At 47.2% G+C, this 27,312-nt stretch overlaps 1 protein-coding gene across 1 annotated transcript in view; it reads left to right on the forward strand.

The window, feature by feature from the left end:
- MBOAT1 (membrane bound O-acyltransferase domain containing 1) overlaps positions 1-26,640 on the forward strand; it is a 112,339-nt gene extending 85,699 nt beyond the window's left edge. The window contains exons 7-13 of the mRNA XM_004613937.2: positions 209-392; positions 4,146-4,338; positions 12,918-13,021; positions 15,859-15,923; positions 18,186-18,318; positions 22,991-23,142; positions 24,235-26,640. Coding sequence (XP_004613994.2) covers positions 209-392; positions 4,146-4,338; positions 12,918-13,021; positions 15,859-15,923; positions 18,186-18,318; positions 22,991-23,142; positions 24,235-24,352 — 949 coding nt within the window. The 3' untranslated portion in view covers positions 24,353-26,640. The remainder of the gene's footprint in view (positions 1-208; positions 393-4,145; positions 4,339-12,917; positions 13,022-15,858; positions 15,924-18,185; positions 18,319-22,990; positions 23,143-24,234) is intronic.
- The last annotated feature ends 672 nt before the right edge of the window (positions 26,641-27,312 follow it).

Genomic DNA, 27,312 nt, shown 5'->3' on the forward strand with positions numbered 1-27,312 from the left:
GAGGGCTCCAGGGAGCACCACTCACACCGCATCTCTGAGCCAAATCCTTTGCCTTCTCTCTTAGGTGAATTTTCCTAGAAGCAGACAAAGGAAAGGGTGCATCATGTTTAATCATCTACAGACACAGTCCCCGCTGTTGACACTGTGCTGATTTGCCAGCAGGAACCGGAAGTCAAAGGCTTTTCAACGTGTTGCTTTGTTTCCACAGAGTCAAGCCGTCTTTTTTGGAATACTTGAGCTACCTTCTCAACTTTATGAGTGTCATTGCTGGCCCTTGCAACAATTTCAAAGACTATGTCGCCTTCATTGAGGGGAGGCACACACACATGAAGTTGCTGGAGGTGAACTGGAAGCAGAAGGATTTCCACAACCTACCAGAACCTTCTCCCACTGTAAGTTTTATGATGTCAAGAGTTACAAGAATTACTCAGAGTTCCAGACAACTGAACTTGGCTGCCAGAGAACATTCTCACTAATGTCATTCTAGCTAAAAAATCAATTTTCAGTTTACCTGAAAAAAAAAAGTGGCTAATAAATCCCCACTCCACCCCAATTTGTTTAACATGCCAGCCTGGCTATTGATTTTGTGTTTGGGTGAGTGCTGCTCATTTGAGTTGCTTGTTGAGAGATGAAAGTGATTGATTCATGGAGTCAGCCAGCCAATATGTCTATACTATACTAATTTGAATTTAATACGTTAATGCATTCGAATTTGGGTGTTTTTGCTTTCAAGAAGAAGAATTTATCTACAAAGAACCACATGCTGTAAGAAGGAGGGGGAGAGAGCGAAGACTTGGATATGGCTCTCAGTGACAGAACTGATGCATTGCAAGGGCACCAACTCCATCCGGCATGTCAGCAGCTGTGTTCTGTTGGCTGGGAGAGCATTGCAGCTGCTTTTTGAAATACTATTTTCAGCATGAATGTTATAGTCTCAGATCAGTCCACCTAAGGACTACAGGTTGAACTGTACAGTAGGTTGATTTTATCCAAATCAAATAGCCCATGTTTAAGGGAAATTAATATAAACAGTGTGAGGAAGTCTGGAAGAAGGTCAGGCGGGGTATGAAGAGAATGGAAGTATTTCATAAGTGCCAGTTTTACACAAGTGTGCAAAAGTTAGCATCAGCCATAGAAGGACTGCACTCATTTGTGGAGTATAGAATAACATCACATGAGGCTGACACCCAAGGACAGTAGATACAAGGGCCAGGGAGATTGCCCCATAGCTGGAAGCCTGCTTCATGAGCAGAGGGGAGAAGGCAGATGGAATAGAGAAGGGATCACTAGAAAATGATGGCTGGAGTTTGGATGGGAGATGTGTGCCGAAAGTGATAATGGACCAAACATGATGACCTCTCAGTGTCTGTGTTGCAAGCCATAATGCCCAAAAGTATAGAGAGAGTATGGGGAATATTGTCTGCCATGGAGGCAGGGGGAGGGTTGGAAAGCAGGGGTATGCGGGGATATTGGTGGTGGGGAATGTGCACTGGTGGAGAGATGGGTGTTTGATCATTGTGAGATTGTAACCCAACATGAAAGCTTCTAACTATCTCACGGTGATTCAATAAAATTTTTTTAAAAAGTTAGCATCTGCACATGGAAGGATTTTTCACTGAGGACATGTTTCCAGAGAGTCTTGAAGTAGCTGCTCCTGCTACTCTGCCGGCTGAGGGTCACAGGTCTAGCTGGTCTCTTGGAGCAATCAAGGAGTGATGCCCCCAGGGCCACAGACACCAGAGCAAACCATCTTAGCAGTTCTTGTTTGTGTTATGAGCTTTCGGTTGGAACATCACTGAGCCATCTGAGCATCACTCAAGGAAGCTCTGTTATTGTTTGTGCCCAGAAAGAGTGAAGAAGTGAGCGAGCTGTTGGTACAGGCACGCAGATGGGCGGGAGCTGGCACCACTCCTGGGTCCCCTCAATGGCACCATCATCATGGAGGTTGAGCCTGGTGGGTCCTCACTTGGATCCAGGCTCTGTGCTGGGCCCCTTGTAAATGTTGCTTTTCTTACCCCTCCGCCCCCTTCACATTGCAATAAGATGAGTTCATTCTCTAAAAAGTGGGGAGCTTTAATTCTGTGACCATTTCATGGCTACTCTGTAGTATCAGAGATATGAAGTGAAGCCACCAAAGTCACAGGGGGTTTCACTTCCAGGGCAGGGGTTTCACTTCCAGGGAAAGTCTGGTCATCCCTGGCATTGCAGGATCTTAGTAATTCTGCCTCCTCTGACCCTTGCATGGAACCACTGGGTGAGTGCACGATCTGGAGTGGCTTCCGGCAAGCCCCCCATCATATATAAATATACACCTAGGAGCCAGAGTAATAGTACCATATGTAGGGCTCTTGCCTTGCATGTGGCCAATCCAGTTTCGATCCCCAGTATCCCACATCTGGTCCCCTGAGCAGTGCCAGAAGTGAATCCTGAGTGCAGATCCAGGAGTAACCCAAGAGTGTTGCTGGGTGTGGCCCAAAACTGGAAAAAAAATACACATGTAGATGTCTTCAGCCCAGCTCTGAAGCCTCACTTTCTTTGAAAGTGGCATTTAAAAAAATATTTTATTTTTTATTGACTCACCATGTGAAAAGTTACAAAGTTTTCAGGCTTAAGTCTCAGTCATACAATGATCAAACACTCATCCCTTCACCAGTGCACATGTTCCACCACCAAGAACCCCAGTATACCTTCCATCCTACCCCCCCCACCCCGCCTGTGTGGCTGATGATTTTCATTTTACTTTCTCTTTACTTGGATTACATTCAATATTTCAACAGAAAACTCACTGTCATTGTTTGGAATCTCCCCCCAACAATCAGACCTGTCGAAAAGGCATCATTTGATAATTTGTTTTCCATTGCTGAGAATGAAGAGCATATGAGGTTGGTGGCCGCATGGTTTTGGATTTCTGGTATTTTAGTAATTAAGTCCAGAGAAATTTCTGCCAGAAGTCGTATCATTGCAAGCTCGTACCTGTGTTTAGTGGGCCTTATAAGATGGCGGTCACCATGCCACCGGGGAAAGGAAAGGCTGAGAGAGAAAAACCCTTCTCCTCTGGGGTGGCATAGGGCCGTAGCTTAGTTCACAGTCTAGAGGCATTTCTGCAAGAAACCGCTGGGTGCCGAAAGTAGTTTGAAAGTGGCATTTTTTTTTTTTTTTTGCTTTTCGGGTCACACCTGGCGATGCTCAGGGGTTACTCCTGGTTCTACACTCAGGAATCACTCCTGGCGGTGCTCAGGAGACCATATGGGATGCTGGGAATCAAATTTGGGTCAGCTGCATGCAAGGCAAACGCCCTACCCACTGTGCTATTGCTTCAGCCCCGAAAGTGACATTTTTAAGTTCAGTGGTTGCCATTTGGGCTCCATGCTTCTGGTACTGTCGGATCTTAGGTTTAGGTCCATACAGACACATTACCTCTGTACTGTGGGAGCACCCAAGACTCCTGCCCTGGCCTCTGTGTTAGTTACTTCCACCCCCTTCTTCTTGCTTCCTCCTCCTGTGGTTCAATCCAGTGAAATTTTTATTTCTGTAGTCATGGTCCAGTGTTTTCCCCACTTTTTCAACCGGCCATTCCTAAGCCTTGCCCTTACATGGTGCCACACATTAGTAAGAACATCAGTTTCTTGTCCTTGTCCTTCTAACTTATTTCGCTCAGCACAAGATCCTCCAGTCCCGTCCCCATTGCAGCAAACTTCATGAGTTCAGCCTGCCTGGTGGCTGGGCGTTATTCTGTCGCATCCTTCTGGCTGTCAAATCTGGCCTGTGTCCTGGCATCTGCCAGTGCCAGATGCAGAAATGGTTCTTCCTTCCCACTGGAAGTTTGCTCACCCCAACTTTGTTCTCCCCTTCTTGTCTGATTTGGATGGCCACACCTTCTCCCTGTTGTGGGCAGACTCTGCTGGCGAATGTTTGCTTCCTTTCTCAAGACTCTCCAGCCCTGCGCTCGTTGGGGTGAGCTCTGCCTTTCAGGGGTGCTGCTGCTGCCCCTAGTTCCCTTCAGGTCATGAGGAAGCAGCCGGGACCTTTTCCTTGAAGGCCACTTTGCCAAAGCAGCTGCTGGAGCAGCTGCATCTCGGACTTTATCCGGATGGAACTCCGGCCCCGCTGAGTGGGTGACTCTCTCTCTCTCTCCCCTGCTCCAGGGAGCCGTGCTGCAAAAACTCTGCCTGACGCTGGTGTCTCTTGTCCTGTTCCTGACGCTCACCAAGACCTTTCCTGTCACCTGCCTGATTGACCTGCAGTTTTCCCAGAAATCCAACTTTCTGACCCGGCTCTGCTACTTATACGCCGTCATGCAAGCCTCAAAGCCCAAGTATTACTTTGCCTGGACGTTAGGTAAGTTTCCTGGAGTATCTGAGACTGTGATGAGAAAGGGAAGAAACAAACAAACAAACAGAAACAAACAACAACTCAGTACCCTGGGAGAGCTTATCCCAAGGCACATTGGGTCAATGAATCAAAATCTCCAGAACCATTGAATGGGGGCCATTTTTTTTTTTTTTTGCTTTTTGGGTCACACCCGGAGATGCACAGGGGTTACTCCTGGCTCTGCACTCAGGAATTACTCCTGGCGGTGCTCAGGGGACCATATGTATTGCTGGGAATCAAACCCGGGTTGGTCGCATGCAAGGCAAACGCCCTACCCGCTGTGCTATTGCTCCAGCCCCTGGTCCTCATTAATTTTAAGGATCAAAATATTTGGGACAAGTCTGTCTGCTTCCCACCCTTGGTCAGAGAGATTAGACCTACCTGGTACTTTTTTCACATTTGCAATGTGAGAAATTTTGTCTTTGGTCATAGGTCACACTGGTTTCATTCAAGCAGGTTTTGTTGAGTGTCAGGTCTGTGCTGTGAAGAGTTCAAAGGTAATTTTGACTTCTTCTCTGCCCTCAAAATTGTTAGACTCTGAGGGAACACAGACATGCAGCCCAGCCAGGCAATCACTGGCCTAAATTCCCCACTGAGGTGGGAAGGGTGTGGATTATACACAGGTGCTAGTCACTAAGGACTCAGCCAGCAAACTCTCCTTTTCTCTTCTACCACTTTCTCCAGTTGCTCTGTCACTGGACAAAGATCATTTTCTTAGGTGCCATAGATAGGTAGGATACCCTCCTCGAAACTCCAAGCGAGTCTTATTGACACAGGGGTGGTGGGTCTCTGTGGGTTAATGATTCCCATTAATATTTTCAAGAAGGACAATATTGAGGACATAATTAGTCCAGGTTTAGAATTTGGAAGAGAAACATTTTGATGATGCTGTAAACTTCCCTATGCTGTAGTTGTTTGAAAGGAAAGATGGAAGTTTAATCCTGACAGAATTCCTTCACGGGGTGGGTGGCAGGCAGGGTGGGGGGATTTATGAGAAAACAAATGAATGAACAGAATATCTGTGGGGAACAAAGACAGTGGTTAGGGTGCTTGCCTTGCACATGACAGACCCGGGTTTGACCCCCAGTATCTCGTATGGTCCCCTGATCACCGCCAGGAGTGACTCCTGAGTGCAGAGCCAAGAGTAACCCCTGAGGACTGCCAAGTGTGGCCCCAAAACAAACCAAAGTCAAATTTTTTTTAAAAAACCAAGAGAAAAGATTTATTGAAAAGCAGAGGATAAAGAAACTACCTACTGTAAGGAACTTAGCAAAGGGCTCTAAGTTAAATAAGAGTTTTATAGGAAAATTGAGTGTGTGTGTGTGTGTGTGTGTGTGTGTGTGTGTGTGTTGTTAGGGTCCACTGTCCAAAAGAGCACGCAAAGCAATGAACTCTGCAGTATAAGATTTGATTTGGCACAAGTCCAACAAGTACGGAGTTTATAACACTGACAGGTCAAGGTTGATCCCTCTAGTAGGAGAGCGACCCCTCCCCTTGTTTCCAGGGTCCTTTTATACTCTGAAAACGCAAGGGGCTTCCCTGACCATCTTGTGCCACTCCCCGGTGACCTTTTCCTGGATTGGTTCAGTGGTTACCTTCCACTGCCTTCACGCAGGGGTAATTCTGCTTTTTTGGCTGATCCCCATAAATGAGTGGGAGTAGTTCTGACTTTTCAACTGATCCCCATGAATGGGTGTTATCTGGTTCAGCTGACAGCTACTGGCAAAAGCTTTTCCAAAGTGACTCTGCTGATGGATGCTAAGCAAGGCTAAGTATTGTAGGAGGGGAGTGGGCCTTCACATGTATGTGTTTAAAAATAATTTTATTTTGGTGCCATGATTTACAATACTGTTAATGGTAAGGTTTCATGCATAAGACATTCCAGCTTTAGACCCACACTCAGACTGTCTGTTTCCTTCCCCGGGGTCTCTGAGTCCCCTCTCAAGTCCTCTCTCTTCCCTATCTCTCAACCTTCCTCAGTGGTAAGCATCCTAATAAAGACCGTTTCTCTGTTTTAGTTGCCTTTAGGCATTTGTTTCTTTACTATGTTTCTTTGTATTACACATATGACAGGGATCATTCTGTGTCTGTCTCTCTCCTTCTGACGTCACTCATCATGATAGTCTCCAGATCCATCGATGTAACAGCAAATTGCATGATTTCATCTGATAGCCAAATAGTAGTCCTCTGTGTAGATGTACCATTGTTTCTTTATTTAGTCATCTATTCTTGGACATGGATTATTTCCAAATATTGGCTATCTTGAACAATGAACCTAGGAATGCAAATTTCTTTTCCGAAGAGCTTTTGGGCCCTTGGGGTAGATGTCCAGAAGTGGGGTTACCGGGTCACATGGAAGCTTAATTCTTAATTTTTTTGAGAAGCGACCATATTGTTGACCAAACTGGATGGACCAGGCAACATTCCCATCAGCAGTTCATGAGGGTTTCCTTTTATCCAAATCCATGGGTTTGTTTCTGTTCTTTGTGATATGTTTCTAACCTACATGGGTTGTTTCTATTCTTTGTGATGTGACTCTAATTGAGTGACAAATATCAGAGGGTTCCCAGTTGTTACCCACAGATATTCTGTTCATTCAGGGCCACTTGATGTTTCTGAGATAGAGCAAACAATCTGCAGTTAGAATAGTTGGAGCTGTCCTATTTCTTAGACATTTCTTCTTAGTTGTGTTGGAGCGATAGCACGGCGGGTAGGGCATTTGCCTTGCACGCAGCCAACCTGGGTTTGACTCTTCCGTCCCTCTCAGAGAGCCCAGCAAGCTACTGAGAGTATCCCGCCTGCATGGCAGAGCCTGGCAAGCTACCCGTGGCATATTCGATATGCCAAAAACAGTAACAACAAGTCTTACAATGGAGACATTACTGTTGCCCACTCGAGCAAATCAATGAGCAACGGGATGACAGTGACAGTAATACAATGATTCTTCTTAGTTAAGTCTTCATATTTGACCATTTGCCTAGGTACAGCCTGTTTTTTAGCTTCCAGCCTCCCGTGAGCTGCAACAAAAACTGGGGTATAATTTATCCATTTGTTTTAGGGTCTAGCCTTGGGAAACTGCCTTATGGATATCCAGGAAATGCAGAATGTAGGATAGTTATAACTGTCACGCAGCCGTTCTTGGCAGTTGGCCAGGGAAACTGAGGCTTCCCCTTTCACTATGTAATGTGGTTCGTCTCTTCACTATTCTCCAGCACTCGCGTGCGTGCACTGTGTGTGTGTGAGTGTGTGTGTGTGTGTGTGTGTGTGTGTGTGTGTGTGTGTTCTAATGTAGATCTTGTGGGGATGGGGTTACATTACAGAGAACAGGATGCTTGCTGTAATCGACCCGCTGTGAGTAGTCCAGATATTTGGAGCATGGAAGAAGCCCTGGCTGAAGATAGCTTTCTCTGGCTTGAGCTCTTTTTTCCCCCTCTTCTCTTTCTCTCTTATTTTTGTAGTTGCTCCAGCAGCACACTTCATTAATTTGTATGGCCTCCATTTGAAGTTTGCTACAGTTCAGATTACTTGGGCAGATCTGAAATTAACCTTTGTATTATTTATGAATAAAGCAGCAATGAATAGTTTAACAGGGAATATTTAAACTGCTTAGCCGAATAATTGTTTTTATCCAGCTCCTTAAAAGACCATTAGCGTATAATTGATGTACTAATTATCCATGGTTATAAATTTGATCCTTAAGGCTGGCCCCTTGATGGATCTGGGTTAGCTGAGTACTAGTTACTTTTTATATAGAAATAATAAAGTGCCTTTCTTCGGACTTAGTACACAGCATTGGCTAGATTGGCTAGTTCCTGTATTTATTCATTAGTGAGGTTTTTAATTTTTTTTTTTTTTTTGGCTTTTGGGTCACACTCAGCGATACACAGGGATTACTCCTGGCTCTGCACTCAGGAATTCCTCTTGGTGGTGCTGGGGGGACATAATAGGATGCTGGGAATCGAACCCGGGTTGGTAGACCAACGCTCTACCCACTACACTATCGCTCCAGCTCCACATTGGTGAGGTTTAACCTCAGCCCAGACTGTGTTCTTAGGATCCCAACCTCCATCATCTGGGTATCCAAAGTAATTCATAATATGCAGGAGCCATGCACACTACAAGTCGAAGCCAACTTTGGGCCAGTGGACTGAGACCCCTGGTGTGCCCCAGGATGAAAGCCAGTCTGGATTAAACCCCCTCCGAAGGTGCAAAGAGGACCGGAAAGTTTGACATGGACCCAATGCAGGATTCCACGAATCTGTTCTTCAATTCTCACAGTGATTCCTCCCCACTCAACTAGTGGAAAATTCCAGTATTTAGAGTCTGATATTGTTGGCCATTCGTGGGTCCCCTTAACTGCAAGATTGGGTGTGTGCATGTGCATGTGTGTGCGTGCGTGTGTGCATGTGTGTGTGTGTATGTGTTTGTATGTGTGTGAAATAACAATACTTTTTAAAATAGCAGTTAACATTTCCTGAGTGCTGCCTCAAGGAGTCAGGCCCAAAACATTCTTTCAACTTTATTCTATTGAGGTGGGGGTGGGGGTTCTAAGTGGTATTCAGGAGGCCTGGGGGCTCCTCCTAGAAAGTTTTGTTCAACCTGTGTGGCAGTTCAATGTGATGCTTGGCGGGGGGGGGGGGGGCGAGGGGGGACCACGCAGTACTTGGTTCTAACAGAGGTGGAACGCTTTCATGACTCAAACGCTAACCCCTGGACAATCTCTCTGGCCCTGCACTTTTCTTTAAAATAGGGACCACTCCTTTATTTGCTTTATGCTTGCGGGAAGAGATTTCTACAAGTTAGATAACTTTCCCCAGCAAGACCTTTCATTTACTTGTTGCCAAGGACTGCAAGGAATCCTAGGGTCTTCTGTCTGCAGCCACACACCTTTGTGAGCCTTCAGAGAGAAAGGTTTGGAGACCTAGAGAGATCAGAAGCATTCACACACAAGTTAATTATTATTCTGTTCTCTTAGAAGGACTGGAGGGATAGCACAGAGGGTAGGGTGTTTGCCTTGCACATGGCCAACCTGGGTTCGAGTCCTCTGTCCCTCTCGGAGAGCCTGGCAAGCTACCCAGAGTATCTCGCCCCTACGACAGAGCCTGGCAAGCTACCCGTGGTGTATTTGATATGCCAAAAACAGTGACAACAAGTCTCACAATGGAGACCCTCTCAAGCAAATCTATAAGCAATGGGATGACAGTGACAGTGACAGTTCTCTTAGATATTTTATTTTGTTTTATTTTATTTTAGGGTTGAGGTGGGCTTGGTCACGCCCAGCAGTGCTCAGTGGTTATTCCCATCTTGGTGCTCAGGGGTTTCTCCGAGTGGCGCTCAAAGGACCAAATGGTGTCTGGGATTCGGGATGGATGTGCTCATCGCTTTGAGCTGTCTCTGACGTCTGCTCGACCCAGTGTGCCCGGTCTGAGGCCAGAGAGGGAGTGGAGAGTTTGCTCTGCTGGTCCTCGCCTGGGTCAGTTCTGCTTCGCTTTCAGTGTTGGTTTAAAGAGAGATCTTTCAGGATCTTTTCTTTCCACACTTATCCCTGTTTTCCTTTTTCCGCTCCCCCTGGGTCTGCAGCCAGTGGGTGTCAGAGAGTGACATCTGGAGGTGCGGTGCTTTGCGTTCTTTGTTTGAAAAGCAGCCAGGTCACTTCCCCGTGATGCTGCTGAGAAGAGACGCACCATTAAATCTGCACAGCCGCAGCAGCACACACGCAACAGGCCATTGTAATTCTTTCTCTCTTATTTAAAACAAACACTTGTGACTGTTCCCGCAGCCTGACATGACATGAGTCTCAGAGGCTGTCATCCAGACTCTGAACAGCACTCGCTGGGGTCCCCACCAAATATGCAGGGCCCACCTCCCTCAGAGAATTGACCCCTCTGACCTGTTTCTCCACCCACTTCCCCTCTGCCATCCACCCATGCGTCCTCTGAATCAAAGGGCGTTTGTGCTGTCTGCTCCTCTTTGTTTCATTAGATTCTGCGTACAGTATCTGCCTTTCTCCCTCTGGCTGACTTGGTAGAATACCTGCCAGGTTGCCAATGGCAGGGTTTCCTCTTTCTCCTGTATGGGGGCCCTTCACAAATCCATCATTTTTTTGCTTTTTGGGTCACACCCAGTGATGCTCAGGGGTTACTCCTTGCTCTGCACTCAGGAATTACTCCTGGCGGTGCTCAGGGGACCATATGGGAAGCTGGAAATCGAACCCGGGTCGGCTGCGTGCAAGGCAAATGCCCTCCCTGCTGTGCTATCACTCCAGCCCCAACAAATCCATCTTAGGTTGACCTTGAACGTCCCGAGATCAGAAGTAGAATGATGATGAAGAAAGATGCCTTTCAGGCTGCCTCCAGGTTTCAGCTTTCATCCTTTTCTTTCTTTCTTTCTTTCTTTCTTTCTTCTTTCTTTCTTTCTTTCTTTCTTTCTTTCTTTCTTTCTTTCTTTCTTTCTTTCTTTCTTTCTTTCTTTCTTTCTTTCTTTCTTCCTTCCCCTCCTTCCCTCCTTTCTTTCTTTCTTTCTTTCTTTCTTTCTTTCTTTCTTTCTTTCTTTCTTTTCTTTCTTTCTTTCTTTCTTTCTTTCTTTCTTTCTCTTTCTTCCTTCCCTCCTTCCTTCCTTCCTTTCTTTCTTTCTTTCTTTCTTTCTTTCTTTCTTTCTTCTTTCTTTCTTTCTTTCTTTCTTTCTTTCTCTTTCTTCCTTTCTTCCTTCTTCCTTCCTTCCTTCCTTCCTTCCTTCCTTCCTTCCTTCCTTCCTTCCTTCCTTCCTTCCTTCCTTCCTTCCTTCCTTCCTTCCTTCTTCCTTTCTTTCTTTCTTTCTTTCTTTCTTTCTTCTTCTTTCTTTCTTCTTCTTTCTTTTCTTTCTTTCTTTCCATACCCGGCGATGCTCAGGGGTTTATCCTGGCTGTGCATTCAGAAGTTACTCCTGGTAGTGCTCAGGGGACCATATGGGAATGCGGAGGATTGAACCCAGGTCTGCCACGTGCAAGGCAAACACCCTACCCACTCTATTATTGCTCCTGCCCTCTCAGGTTTCAGCTTTCAAAGTGCTCTGTCTCAGTTCACTTTTGGTCTTTGAGGACCCTTGAGACAACCTGCCCTGATGCTCAGCCCAGGGGTACTGGCCTGATGCTTTCAGTGCTCAGAGCTGGCAATGCTCAGGTGTTGGCATGGCTATACTTTGCAGACCTGGGGGTGCTCAGCTGTGTTTGGGGGTTGAACTTGGGGTTTCATGCACGACACGCATGTCCTCAGCCCATTTGAGTCATCTCCCTGCCCCCTAGCTTACTTACTTACTTACTTTATTTATTTATTATTTATTTATTTATTTATTTTTGTGGGTCACACCCGGCAATGCACGGGGGTCACTTCTGGCTCATGCACTCAGGTGCTCAGGGGACCATATGGGATGCTGGGAATCAAACCCGGGTCGGCCGCATGCAAGGCAAATGCCCTACCCACTGTGCTATCACTCCAGCCCCTTAGTTTCTTTCAAAGAAATAGTTTAACTCAAGAGAAATGAGAAGAGAAAACAACCTATTGGTTATTATCATAAACATGTATATTGATTTCATCAGGTTTCTGCGTGATGTTAAAAGCATTTTATTCAGAAATTGATTAGACCTTATAGGTATATTTTTATAGATCAGTAAATTGAAAAAATATCAGAACATTTCAGCTGATGTTCCAAGTAGAATGGTTTCAGTCACTGTGTCCATGGGGGGCTTCTGTGGCATCTGGCCCCCTGTTTATCTCTTTCTCTCTTCTCTTTTGCTTGGGTTCTAAAATTCTCCGGCTGCCTCTTCAAGCCCTCTCTGCTGTGCTGCCAGCAGGCCGTGCTTCTCTGTGTCCAGAAAATGCACTAATTTGTCCATTGGAGCTGGTCCTCCTGACAAAAGCTACCCCTCAGTGAATGCCCTGATTGCTGTCTGTAGTTGGGGTCCATGGGGGTCCTCTTTCTGGTCCATGCTTCTGAGCGTGTATGTATTTTCCCCTTCTTCCATTTCCTCCTCGTGTCAAGTTGCTCCCTAAAATCTGTTTCTTTAGTCTGATTTTCCATTTCTCTTCTCACTCTCTGGACCGCTCCTGCCTTTCTCTTTACTTAGCTGTGCTCACCAAACGCACAACAAACAAATGTTGTGAAAGACAACAAACAAATCCAGATTCCCCCAAGAGCCGAAAATGGCTCCTAATTCATACCCATACCCAAGACTTCTGCATCTGCCTGGATTCTTTTCCAAGGAAACGATTGCCAGGCTCTGGAGCTGAAGACCACGTGGAGATTTAGTCATCGTGGAAGTCACACTGTGTGACTTTTTTTTTTTTTTGTTTTTTGCTTTTTGGGTCACACCCGGCAATGCACAGGGGTTACTCTTGGCTCTGCACTCAGGAATTACCCCTGGCGGTGCTCAGGGGACCATATGGGATGCTGGGATTCGAACCCGGGTTGGCCGCGTGCAAGGCAAACGCCCTACCCGCTGTGCTATCACTCCAGCCCCACACTGTGTGACTTTTGTCCCCTTTCCTAACATGTTGTTTTAAAAACCGTAGCTGATGCGGTGAATAATGCAGCTGGCTTTGGGTTCAGCGGTGTGGATAAGAATGGAAATTTCTGTTGGGATCTGCTCTCTAACCTAAACATCTGGAAAATTGAGGTGAGTTGACTTTTTTGTTTGTCCGAATCCCTTGTAGAAAATGCGCTGGTGGTTGTGCTTAGGGTGTGGTACCCAGAGAAGCTGATCCGCAACACTGCTCTCAGGGAAAGCCATGTCCTGTCAGCCTCCTGGCTCTTTTGCATCTTTGAATGTTCCCTTCTCTCCCTTTTTTTGGGGAAGGCACCCACTTTCTTCATAGTTTTCGTGGTTTGAGGACTGATGAAACCATCCAAGAATGCTGAAAAAAGAGCCAGGAAAATGTTTCAGTCCTTGACATTTCTGCTCTTTCAACTGGCAAGTCCAGAGACTTGGCCCCTCTGGATTGCGTTTGACGTGTTAGTCTTTAAGAACGCAGGCCCGAAGGCCCTGAGTTGAGAGCCAGTATTGCAAGCTCTCTGGCGTCCATGGGAGCACCCCAATTTTACTGTTTGCAGTGGTGTAGCACCCAGCGTTTAGGTCCCTAGAATCTGCGTGGTGGGTTCCCTCTTACTCCAGCTTCATTCTTTTTTTTTTTTTTTTTTGCTTTTTGGGTCACACCTGGCGATGCTCAGGGGTTACTCTGGCTTTGCACTCAGGAATTACCCCTGGAAGTGCTTGGGGGACCATATGGGATGCCGGGGATCAAACCCGGGTCGGCCACGTGCAAGACAAACACCCTACCTGCTGTGCTATCGCTCCGGCCCCTCCAGCTTCATTTTTTTTTTTTTTTGATTTTTGGGTCACACCTGGCGATGCACAGGGGTTACTCCTGTACTCCTGGCTCTTCACTCAGGAATTACCCCTGGCCATGCTCAGGGGACCATATGGGATGCTGGGAATCAAACTTGGGTTGGCCACGTGCAAGGCAAATGCCCTACCCGCTGTGCTATCGCTCCGGCCCCTCCATTCTTATACCAGCATTCTCAGTCTGTCTTCATCATCCGAGGGGGGTCTTTGGGGCCACCCCACTCTTGGCTTCATTGGTGTTGCCAGCATTCGTTGCTGAGAGCCACACACGTCTTAGCACTTTCCTCCTGACGCTGGCTAAGGTGGCCGGGGTATGGCATGCCTGATTCTCCACACCCCTGAGTGCCTGGTCTCCAGCCAGCTGACTCACGGTAACTGAGAGTTGGGTTGCTGCCACACTGCATGCAGCGTGCCCAGAGAGTCTGGACAGAAAGGGACGAATATGGGAAACCAGGAATCCCAGAAGGTGGGCACTGACCGCCTTGCCACCCCCTTCAGTCAGAAGGAGACCTGGGCGGGGGGGTGGCTCTGTGGCTGTCTTTGTCTTAAGGGGACAAGGGAGAGTCTCTGGAACCACCTTTATCATGGTGGAAGCCATGTCAGTCTTCTAGAAGCTTCTAGAACCTTCTTTGATAGGGAGAATCCCAGCTGTGTTGGAACCCTCTTCCATCTTCTCATCCAAAGTGGCTCTCTTGGAGGACTGTCGGTGAATGGCTCTCCTGCCCTTGGTTCCCCACAGTTTTCTTAACTGTGATTCTCTCACGGAGGGTGTATGTTCAGGGTAAAGATGAAGTAGAGATGTCATGTATGATTCATGAAAGGAGACCAGAGGAGAAAGTGCACCTTTTCAATGGTGTTGATCTAGAGCAAGGAACCAAAAAAAATTGATGGATGTTGGATTGAGTTAAGGTCTTAGAAGTTGTTGTGTTCATAGCATTTTGTTAGACTCGAAGATGTGGAAGAAATAAAATTCCTAGGGTACTGAAATAGAAATTAATATGAGGTCCAGGGATGTGGCTCAAGTGGTGGGTCACACACCAAGTCACAAGCCCAACGTGTGCTAAGTCCTGGGTTTGATTCCCAGTATCACCTGATCCCCTGAGTTCTTCTCAAGGTGTGGCCCCATGACAATAAACAACTCCCCTAAACCAATAATGCAAAACATATCTGTCTTGCTCATGTTCCCATCACCTCTCTTCCTCCCTTCCTCTCAGACGTACTATGCTGTGCCAACCTATCTAACCTTGTTAAGATTTTTCTTTGGATCTGAAAAGAAAACCAATGGCTCTTGACTCCAGCTTTATGGGGCCCTGGTTCCAGACTTTTCTTCCCAGATCTCCTAAGACCATTTAAAAAATTATTTATTTTGCTGTTTGCATCATACCCGGCTGTGCTCGGGCATCATTCAGGGTACCACATGTACTGGGGATTCAAGCTGGGTTGTTCATATGCAAGGCCAGAATCTTACCCACTGTACTACCTCTCACCCAGACATTCACCCAGACATTTTTTGTTTTTCTGCTTTGGGCAGAGAAATCCTGGTTAATGCTCACGCTCAGTTGGGTGATTTTCCCCACCCCCTTCTCTATATTATGACCCTTTCATGCATAAAATCTCTTTTTTGTTGTCGTTCGAACTGGAAGCCCTTGAACCCGTAGGGCTACTTGCAGAGGACTATCAAGACTGACCTGCTGTATACACGGCCCCTCACTGAGGAAATGACAGCAAAGCTCAAGCTTTGAGCACAAAGAGACTAGAGTCATGTCCTGAACCATTTCCTACGGAAAAACCTTCTTTTAGGGAGTTTTGTTTTAAATTAAAAAAAATTTTTTTTTTAACCAGAGTGGAAGAAAAACCCACAAACCATCACTTCAGCTTTTCTACCATTTTAAAGTAAAGTTTGAGGAAAATGGAAAGATGAGTAAGCCCAGTTTTAGATGCAGAGTTCGTCTCCTAGACTGAGGACACTTCCCCGTGTCTGACGGAGCCACGTCTGAGCCCTCAGCCGACAGAGCCCATCGCCCCTGCTGCCAGGGAAATTCTGGGGAGGATTTTCCATCGACTCGGGGTATTTTTAAAGTTAATGATAGGTGTTGTTTTCTTCTCTCTAGACTGCCACGAGTTTCAAAATGTACTTAGAGAACTGGAATATTCAGACGGCAACTTGGCTGAAGCGGTAAGGAACCCACACATGAGCTCACCGCTCCTGGCGCTGCGTGGCGCGGGGCTGGCAGTGCTCAGGGGCCTCTCCTCGAACAGCCATCCCTTTGCCCTCACGGCAGGGCTGTCTTCACTTCTTGGCCTGCTCAGTGGCAGAGCAGACAGTCCGGCGAGGGCTTGCCATGGAGTGAACTTACTTTATTTCATTTGTTTAAAGACGTTTTAGTTTGGAAAGAGAGGGTGGTTGGGTCATGTCTGGCATGGCTTTGGGGCTATTCTTGGCTTGGTGCTCAGGGGAAATAGGTATGATCAGGATTGAAGCAGGGTCTGCTGAAGTAGCCACAGGCCTTAGCTCCCGTGTTAACTTCTTCAGGCCCTGGAGTGTCATTGTCACTGTCACTGTCACTGTCATCCCGTTGTTCATCGATTTGCTCGAGCGGGCACCAGTAACGTCTCCATTGTGAGGCTTGTTGTTATTGTTTTTTGCATCTCAAATACGCCACGGGGAGCTTGTTAGGCTCTGCCATGTGGGCGAGATACTCTTGGTAGCTTACCGGGTTCTCCAAGAGGGATGGAGGAATCAAACCTGGGTCGGCCGCATGCAAGGCAAATGCCCTACCCTCTGTGCTACCGCTCTAGCCCACCCTAGAGTGCATTCATTTGAATGCAGCACACATCACACTGGCATAGCTGCCCCCTGGCACTCATTTCCACCCCACACTAGTCCTCTGAGACCTTGATTGTCATTATCCCCATTGTACAGCTGAGGACTGTGAGACCCAGAGAGGGTATGCAACTTGCCTCTTGTCACACAGCTCAGGAGTAATAGATGTGAGCCACCCCTCCATGTCCAGGGCAAGACTCTTGCCTTGATGCTGTGTGGTCCGTCACTGTGGCTCAGCCACCACAGAGGGTCGTGATGGTGTCATGCCATTAAAGAAGGTTGTGATCATGCCTAGAACAGAACACTGTATGGTTCTGATGCTTTTGCTTTTTAGGTTGGAATTTTTGTTGATGTTTCTCTTGCTTCCCTCCCCCTACCCCCGGCATGTGATCAAATTATAAAGACTGCTTACTGGGGCCAGAGCCCTAGTACAGCGGGGAGGGTGTTTGCCTTGCATGCGACCCACCTGGGTTTGATCACTGGTGTCCCATGTGGTCCCCCGAGCCTGCCAGGAGTGATCCCTAAGTGCAGAGCTAGGAGTAACACCTGAGCAGTACTGGGTGTGGCCTAAAACAAATGAGAGAGAGAGAAGAAGGAAGGAAGGAAGGAAGGAAGGAAGGAAGGAAGGAAGGAAGGAAAGAAAGAAGGAAGGAAAAAGAGGAAGGAAGGGAAGAAGAAAGAAAGGAAGAAGAAAGGAAGTAAAGAGGAAGGAAGGAAGGGAGGAAAAAGGGAGGAAGGAAGGGAAGAAGAAAGGAAGAAGGAAGGAAAGAGAAAGGAAGGAAGGGAGGAAAAAGGGAGGAAGGAAGGAAAGAAGAAAGAAAGGAAGAAGGAAGGAAGGAAAGAGGAAGGAAGGAAGGTAGGAAGGAAAGAAGAAAGAAAGGAAGGAAGGAAGAAAAGAAAGAAGAAAGGCAGAAGGAAGGAATAAAGAAAGGAAGAAAGAAGGAGGGAAGGAAGCAAGGAAGCAAGGAAGCAAGGAAGGGGGACAGGCCACTTATTATTGAAGCAGCAAACGTTCATGAATTTAACTATCATATAAATACAGGGAGCATATTAAAAATACTAAGTCACAGGGGACGGAGAGGGCACAGGGGTTAGGACACATGTCTTACATACACAGGGCCCTTGTTCAGTCCCTGGCATTATGCTCCCCACCTACCCCACTCACCCCACATCTGGATGTGGCCTTGAGGGGCACCAAGCAGCACAGAACTCAAACATCACTGAATCTCCTTGCACTCACCCATCTGGCCTGGTTGGCCAAGAATTACCAGGAGTGGCCCCCAGACTCCCTGAGGACCACTTGGGAGACATCCAACTTCCTCATGGCTCTGGCCATGGTGGGACAAGCTAGAAAGTGGGGTAAAAACAGGGACTGGGGCGTGTCCTAGCTTCATTTTGATAGGGTCTAGGTAAGTTAGTTCTTTGAGGGTTAGGAACGCCTTTGTCTCCTACAAAGCTTCAGCTTTTCCGGGAGCATTGCAGAAAGCCCAGGTTCTGTTGCTGGCAGGTAAGCAGGCGTCATTCTTGGCATGACTTCTGTGCGGTCCCATCCAGAAAGAGGCGAGTGTTTCTAGAAGTTTCTGGTGTGTTTGACTTGTGGCTTCTTCTTTACAGAGTGTGCTATGAGCGGGTTCCATGGTACCCCACGGTGCTAACCTTCATCCTGTCTGCCTTGTGGCATGGGGTCTACCCCGGATACTATTTTACCTTCTTAACTGGAACCCTTGTCACGCTAGCAGCCAGAACGGTAAGCTTCCTTTGGTGGTGGGGTCTTATCCTCTGTATGCGTAACTATTTTTGAAAAGTCAAATAACTAAAGTCTTCCCGTTGGGGAAATACTCTAATATAGGGGAGCTCATAGTCAAAAATGGTGAATCATCTTGTTTCCAGATCTTTCCAGAGAGTCTTTGCCAAGGGATTATTTTTTTAAATTTTTTTTTGCTTTTTGGGTCACACCCGGCGATGCACAGGGGTTACTCCTGGTTCTACACTCAGGAATTACTCCTGGTGGTGCTCAGGGGACCATGTGGGATGCTGGGATTCGAACCTGGGTTGGCCGAGTGCAAGGCAAACGCCCTATCCACTGTGCTATCACTCCAGCCCCATCAAGGGATTATTTTTTAAGTCATGCTTAATATCACATATAAAATAAGACATTTTAAATCATTAAAGCTTGTAAGCATATCCCATCTACTAATTGCTGAAGGTGATCGTTCATGTTGGCTCTGTGGCATCACTTTCCTGTTCCTCCTTTCACTAGCCTAAGCCTAGGAAGTCAGAAGCCAGTCAATCGCCAGTAAAATCATAGCCACCAGGAGCGGTCTTCTGTTAGAGATTACTAGAACCTTCCAACCAGATCCTGTTCTGTTGGTTTGGCACCGATCTTGGAGAATTATATGCATTTGTTTTTTAGGCTTCCTTGAGTAGCCTTCGATTTGTCCAAAATGGTTCCTCCTCTTTGCTGGTTGTAGAGGAGGACAATAAAGGAATGAGATTCCCATCCTCAAAGAGTCCAAGGACTTGTAAAGTGGTCTTATTTGGGTTATCTTTGATTTAAGTTTATCCTTTCATCGTGATTCTGGCCTTCCATTGAGGTGCTAAGGATTTTTTCCGTTATGATGTATGGATAAAATCCAAGACCTCACCTCTCTGAGTCACGTCCCAGAATACATCATGCCATTCACTGAAATATATTTTGAATGAAAACTTAGGAACCCGGCTAACTACTCATGAATTCTTTAATTCATCTATTAAATATTTCAAGTGTCCTACTACAAATCCATCAATATTGTCAGCCCCAGCCCCTCCCACATAGACTTTCTCTTTTAATTAGATGAAGGTTTGTTTTGTGTGTGTGTGTGTGAACAAGATGGTTAATTGATTTCTATTTAAGGTCATCGACACTGTTGTTTTTGTTTGTACTATTTGTACATAAGAAAACAGAGAAGGCACTCCCTTCTCTCCCATTTATAACACACTTACGCAGGTCACAAAAGAAAACTAACACGCAGATGGCCCGAACAAACTCATACACAAAGGCCAGACATTTGGTGGTTGAGATATTTCTTACTACAATTCCTTCAAATACATGTTGCTTGTTATTGAAACTGGCATAAAAGTCTGGGTTTTAATGAATCCCTTATGTTGGGTGATGTTTGGAAAACCCCTCTCACACCAGGTGTGGGAGTCTTTGCACAAGTAGTTCTCTAGATCATTGGGTGGGTGTGGTCACGGTCTGCAATGCAACTAATACTGGCACGATCCTACCTGGTGTTAGCATCAGATCCCACTCGTTGAGGACTCGCTTCTGTAAGACTGCCTGGTTGACTCGTTTACCCCACCCCAGCCCCCGAAACCCACTTTAGGCACCAATCACAAGTCCACGTGTTTACCAGGTTGTCACTGGTGACTTGAAATCCAGTTCCCATAAAACTCTCCCCTGGTTCCATGAGAATGCTAAAGCAGCTCATGCAACTCAGGGAAAGAATTTATAAAGTTATAAAAGGAGATAATAAAGGGTGCATGTGAACCCAGATGAGAAGAATTTCACCCCACAAAGGTGTGTAGAGAGGAGCTCCCCTACCTGCCCCGGGGCCTCCAGCACCCCCACCTCCACGCACATCTGTTGACCAAGCTCAGTTCTCTAACCCTAGGATTTGCCGCAGACCCCATCGTGAAAACAAGGGTGATCATTAACTTCCTCTCCAGCACCGCCCATCTGTTAAGAAACAGGACTGGAACGGAAATTCCTGAACTTCCAATCCTACCTTGCACATCCCACAGCCAGTGCTTGTTCCAGAGTCCACAGGACTCATCTCCTTAGGACAAAAGACTCGGAAGTCCTCCCAGGAAATTCCCAGGCGTGTAGGAACCGGGTGTCAGGAACCAGGTCAGAGGCCAAACATGAGACCCAAAGGTGGTCCCAGGCTCTGGCCGCTTGGGTGCTCAGTGCCGGGAACAGGGGAGGGGAGACCAATCCATATGCAGTCTTCCTGGGTCTCTCCCGGGAAGCCTGAGGAGACAGCCAATCAGGTAGGAAGTGGGAAGGGACAGTTGATAAGACAGTATTCCCGTTTTTTTCCCAAATGGTGGCTGAAATGTCACATGATAGGTTGTTAGATCTTAGACCTGAGAAGTCACTAGGAAAGTCCTCAGTTTCCCTGAGAGGCTCCCATGGCTCCTGGAGGGGTCTTGTTCTCTCTGGAGCCACTTTCCAGCACATCCACCTGTTTGTCCACCTGGGCCCCTCCCAAGCCACAGCAGAGAGATGGGTGGGCCCTTCGCTTGCCAGGCGGCCCTCCGAGGCTGACCCCCCCCTCCACCACCACCCAGTTTTCTCACCTTGGTTTCAGTTGTGCTTTGGTTCCTGGATCTGGAAGTGGTGAGCTTTGCTGGAGGCAAATCAAAAGACCTGTTGAGTCACTCTTTGACCCCGCCCTCTCCATGTCAGAGAATTGTCTTCGTTTCTTCTGTAAAATGGGCATAGTAAACCTTTCCATGATGGGCCTGTTGGGGAAATTGACAGAGATGATACGAGTGAAACATGTTAATTCAGGGTCAACATATGGGAAGCACTCAGAAAATGGCAGATGCTTTTATTATCCTCTATGACAGGATATTTTTTTCCTTTTTGGGTCACACTCGGCGATGCATAGGGGTCAGTCCTGGCTCTGCACTCAGGAATTACCCCTGTCGGTGCTCAGGGGACCATATGGGATGTGGGGAATTGAACCCGGGTTGGCCGTGTGCAAGGCAAACGCCCTACCCGCTGTGTTACTGCTCTAGCCCCTCTACAACAGGCTTTTAACACTGTTAGTTCAAGAAAAATACTTTGGGAACGGTGCAGAGATTTCTCTGCAAGGATATGAACCATAAAATTGCTTATCAGTAAGCAGGGGGTGGTAGGTTGTTACTGTTCCATAATTAAAAACATATTGGAGATTAGTGGTTGCCAGCATGGAAAATAATTTGCGACATATTACTAACTGAAAAAGCAGGCTAAAATTCTTCATTGCCATTGAGAATGCAAATGTGGCGATGTACATACAAGGGCGAAAAGCACATTCCCAATTAAGTAGTGCTCTTCCCTAGGAAATTTAATTTTTTTCTTAGTCCTTTGAAGATTTTTTCTACAGTAAATATGTGCTTCTTACTTATAAGAAAACAGCTGTATATTCAATAAAACGTGTGTGTGTTCTCTAGCCACGTGTGTTCGGTGGCTCTGAGCTGCTTCCCCATCCCGGACGGCCGAGGGCAATGGGCAGACAAGGAGGAAATGAGGGCCAGGCTGGCTGGTGATCAGTTGCAGTTTATTTCAATCTCCGATAAACATCCCGTCTTTTATTCCATTCTCCCCACACACCTGTTCTAGTCTTTTTTTTTCTTTTTGGGTCACACCTGACGATGCACAGGGGTCACTCCTGGCTCTGCACTCAGGAATTACCCCTGGCGGCGCTCAGGGGACCATATGGGATGCTGGGAATCGAACCTGGGTCTGCTGAGTGCAAGGCAAACGCCCTACCCACTGTGCTATCGCTCCAGCCCCTGTTCTAGTCTTAATGAGCGCTCTATTCTAGTCTCACATTGCCCCTCATTCCTGTCTCCTCCTGTCCTCATGCTACTCTCCCCAGGCCTATTCTTGCAGCTTTAGCTTAGAGCCCAACCCCCACACGTTGGGGGAGCAACCACACCTAGGTCAGATAGCACAATCAACATGTGTAATGTCCTTCCCTTCCCTCCAGGGAAGCTCTTCTAAGACAGAGATCTCCTGCTGCTAGGAGATATGCTCAAGCAACAGTTTTTCATCTTAGGACATACTTCTCCTTTCCTTAGTCCATAAAAAGATAAATGCTGAGGAAATGGGAGGTCTTTGGGAGCACTGTGATGGGTGTTACACAGCAAACCTAAGCTCCTTGCTGCAGAGGAGAAAGGACAAACCAGTGTTACCCTACAAGTAGTGGGCTGGAGCGATAGCACAGTGGTAGGGCATTTGCCTTGCATGCAGCCGACCCGGGTTCAATTCCTCCACTCCTCTCTGAGAGCCTGGCAAGCTACCGAGAGTATCTCACCCACACGGTAGAGCCTGGCAAGCTACCTGTGGCATATTCTATATGCCAAAAACAGTCACAACAAGTCTCACAATGGAGATGTTACTGGTGCCCACTCAAACAAATTGATGAGCAACGGGATGACAGTGACAGTGACAGTGGCACTTTCAGTGGAAATACAACTCACCTGGCCAGGCATGTGACTCAGTAGTCGATTGCATGCTTCAGGGTTTGATCACAGGCACAGATAAAGAAAAGGGAAAATTCCACAGCACATGACTGGTATTTTCCATGACTTATGTTCCTGAGAGCTGCACACATGAAGGTTTCTTGCACGTTTCATCCCTCTCCCTTCGGTTCCTTGGCTTGCAGGTGAGAAACAACTACAGGCATTACTTCCTTTCTTCCAAAGCCCTGAAGCTCGTGTATGATGTGGTCACCTGGGCGGTCACTCAGCTGGCTGTCTCCTACACAGTTGCACCCTTCGTCATGCTGGCCGTGGAGCCAACCATTAGTTTATACATGTAAGTTCCCGCCATGCTCAGATGCCCTCCCATAAATATGACTGTTGTCTTTGAAGTTGGTAAGTTGAAGTCTCCATGCCAGAGATTCTAAATAAACCTTGCACACATGCCTTACTGGAGTGGGGTCAGGATGATCTCATTGATAACGTTCATGTAAATGAGGGTTAGTAGCACCAACCAATCAGATAGGGTCAGCATAGTAAATAAGAGATTGTGGGTGGGCCAGTTGGATAGGGGTGTATAAAGGAGGGAACCAATCAGAGGCCTAGATTCATTGCCTCCCCTTCCTCACTTCCTGTCTTATAGTTATGCCAGTAAAGAGTCAATATTAGGCAGACTTCTCCACTAGTTTTTCCAGCAGAGGGTGCCAGCATGGTACCCTAAGCCTGCAGCATCCACACCTCAGCTGGACTCACTTCCTCAGTGCCCATGCTGAGGGTGGCCCCTTTACCCACCCATCTTCCTCAGGTACATTTCAGCTTCCCCCTGAAGTAGCCTGACCCTAGCGAGCTGTCCGTGCCTGATGTCCTAAGCCCAGTGCTGGTTGCTTTTGTTAGTGCTGTGGTGACAAAAGGCTCCCTCCCAGGTTTTGAGTTGTCTCCTTCTGACGTGTCTCGCACAAGTCCTGCTATTTTAAGCAGATGTAATTGCCACTGAAGTAGCTAGGTTTGTTATGTCCAGGATTCACGTAGCAGAAATGACTGTACTCAACCCTCTAATCCCGACTGTGAGCCGGGCACTGTGTTTGTGGCTCTCACTGGAACAGGGAGCAAAATACAGACAGCATTCCTGTGTGTGTGGGAGTGATAGTTTGGAGGTAGAGACAGGCAGTGATTGACAACACCCAGTGAACGAGATGTGGGGGTTCTGAGGGCTGGTTTGCTTTGCCCAGTTTGTGATTTCAGCTCATCTCTGCCCCCCAGATAAGGGGGATTTACCCTGGGGCTGTGTCTCACCATGCCGGAGAGCATTATCTGTCCATTCTGGGGAAAGACAATGTCTTTACCTGCGGGGCTGAGATCTGACCACCCCCATGTGGTGTTGCCTGCTGACCTCCTCATTTGAAATAAAATTTTGTGTCTTTGTTCCTAGGTCTGTGTACTTTTATTTACACATCCTCAGCCTCCTGGTAATACTACTTCTGCCAATCAAGCCGCAGGCTCACGCTCCAAAGCAGACTGAGAACTCTGTTAAAAGAAAAACAGATTGACACCTCCGTGCAGAGGCAAACGCGGAATACTACAAATCGTCGGAAAGAGGCACCCGCGGGCCCAGCGTTTTCCGATGACTCCGAGGCAATGTTTACATGCAACGTTGTTTGTTTTTCATGCGCAGGGAGTATTTTTATAAAGTCTTTTGTACCATGACCCGGGGCACGTGCAGGTCATAATTTCTCGGACTTCCGGGTGGTGAGCTAGTGTCAGGAGACCGGACTGGAGGTGTGGAGAGGTCACTCTGGGCTGTGGGGTGCTTGCTCTGAGGGGCAGGATGTCCGGCCTCGAAATTGAGGTAGCTGTTGCTGAAGTCGGAAGGACAGACTGGGATGACCAGTTTTCCAGAACATTCCCTGTGAGGGTTATTCCCCCCATGACTCCTGACCTTGCTGTTTCAAGCACAGTAATGCCCACACTCAGGAGACAGGAAGAGAGGGACCCTCGAGGGAGACTGTCAAGGTACCAACACTGACGAGCCAAGAGCACTTGAATGGACTGAGAGCCAGACTCACCCTACAGGAGGCTGTGCACCCCCCTGCCCCCCAAGATATAACCCTCTTTCCTTCTGAACTGAGCCAAGAATGGAAACCCTAAAGTCTCATACTCGGGTACCAGGAGTCTACACGGGCTACTGTTTGCCCAAATAGTCTCCTTAACCTTCCCTGACCTTCGTCCTGAGCAAACGCCCAAATAATCGACTCCCCACCCCCCCACAAAGGCAAAAACTTGTCTTTTAAAGAAATAAGAGAGAAAAAAAAAGTAAAGCAATAGTGAATCTGATAAGCAGCAGTGGATACTGTTCTCTGTTTTTAACAACCACGGTCTTGCTGTACCCACTGCGGTTCCCCACGTTGGCTGACTCCAACTTGGCTTTGGTCGGATCAGCCTATAGGGAAGCAGATACGGAAAGGGGGGGGGGTGTCCACTCGCTGTTGTGAATGAGAGGCGGCTTCTCTGGGGTAATATTCCACGTAGGAAAAGGGGACATAGGCTTAGAGGTGTGGACAATACTGATGGCAGTAAGATTATTTGCTCCTGTGGCATGCTTGCTCGACATCACGTTCTGGGGAGGAGAGGATTAAGTGAGATGGCAAAGAATGAGTTTCCCGTTGGATGCTTCCTGTGTTTCTAGAGCAAGTTCTGGACAGAGAACGGCCTTGGTTTGTGTCAGCAGGACTTGGTGTTTGGAAGCGTGTAGCTGACAGTGCGTGGCATCAGCGTCTGGTCTAACTCATGAGTTACATAGATGATGATCGCAGTTGGTCAGCTTTGGTCCATTTCTGGTCATCCCTCGAGCAGCTCTGCGGGTAGGAGATGACGGAGCAGAATGAGGACGTGCCTGTAAGGCCCAGAGTGATGTTGGAAGTGTCTTGAGGAAACGCCTTTCCCGGGTCTATCCAGGAGGTACCCTGCAGTGCCCGACAGGACAAGGAGAGCTGAGGGGCTGTGCTGTTCTTTCAACGAGTTGATACGGTCCCGGTGCTGGAGCCAAAACTTGAACCTGAGCCCTAGTCTTCAGGTCTGACAAAGGAGAAAAAGCAGCATCTTTGGGCCAGTATATGAGACTCCCCCAGTTTAACCAGGAGGACTTGGGGCCATTATACTTTGCTGTCCTGTGAGAAATAATAACGGGAAGGGGAGTAGGCACCTGAAAATCCACCGGGAGCTGTCTTCCAAAGGGCTATTTTGAGATACACAACCAAAGACAGATGCGCCCGCACCACTGGTCTCTCGGCGGGTGAGATGAATCTGTGGCAACGTGTGTCCTGATCCACATTCCAGGGAAGTGTGGCAGCTCTCAGCGTCGGGCCTGGGGTCACTAGACTGAAGTCTCTCCATTTCCAAGAGCCAAATGTTGGTAGATGGTAATTTAGCTGGTGACCACTGAGTCCTGAACAAGTCATGTCCGTGATGCGCCCCCTAGTGGTCACCTAGAATCATGGGCTGCAATAGAAGCTTCCAGAATCCAGGCCTAGAAGTTAGACTCAGTGCTGGACTCCTGTGAAACTTTATTCAGGACCAAAAGACAGTATAGACGTGCCATGGAATTACCCTTACCCCCTGGGACCCGTTTTGTCACAGGGAAAAAAAAAATCAATCTAGGAGCAAATTTAGTTTGTTGGGACGACTTGTACTGTCGCAGCATTCCAGCGTTTCCAAAGTACGATGTGTATGTAGTGAGCGTGTGTTGGACTGCTGATCTTTTGGTTAAAATAAATACTTTCTGGTCTTGTTCTTGAAGAAGCCAAATCTGAAACAATTGACCCTTGAACCTTGTAGGTTTGCTCTGTGCACATCCGGGTGTGGGGAAGATATTTTCACTAAATATGTGGGAAAAAATTTTTGTGAGATTATCAATGTACGAATCCTACCTGTAAATAAATATGAATTTCTATCAATCTTGCATTTTTGATGTCAAGTGTTATTAATACATATAACAGCTCAGTGTTTATATCACGGAGGAGCTTATTACTGCTATGGACCAGTGTTTCTTTTCTTCTTTTTTAAAAATTGAATCACTGTGAGATACCCAGTTATAGGGCTGTTCATGGTTGGGTTTCAGTCATACAGTGTTCCAACACCCATCCCTCCACCAGTGTACATTTCCCACCACCAGTGTTCCCAGCTTCCCACCTGTCCCCCAGCCCCCTCCCCAGCCTGTCTTTATGGCAGATACCTTCCTTCTCCCTCTCCCTCTCCCTCACTCCTCACCCCTCGCCTTTTCCCTCTGCCTCTCCCCCCCTACCTCTCCCTCTGGGCATTATGGTTTACAATACCGATGTACTACTGAGAAGGTATCATGTTTGTTCCTTTACCTCTTTCCAGCATGCAGTTCTGATCCAGAGTGATAATTTCCAATGATCTTTGTCATAGTGGTCCCTTCTCTATCCCAAATGCCCTCCTCAGCATGTGGACCAGTGTTTCTTAAAGTGGGTGACACTATTCCTTAGGGGAT

The sequence above is a fragment of the Sorex araneus genome, chromosome 2 (genome assembly GCF_027595985.1).
Source record: "Sorex araneus isolate mSorAra2 chromosome 2, mSorAra2.pri, whole genome shotgun sequence".
NCBI lineage: Eukaryota > Metazoa > Chordata > Mammalia > Eulipotyphla > Soricidae > Sorex > Sorex araneus.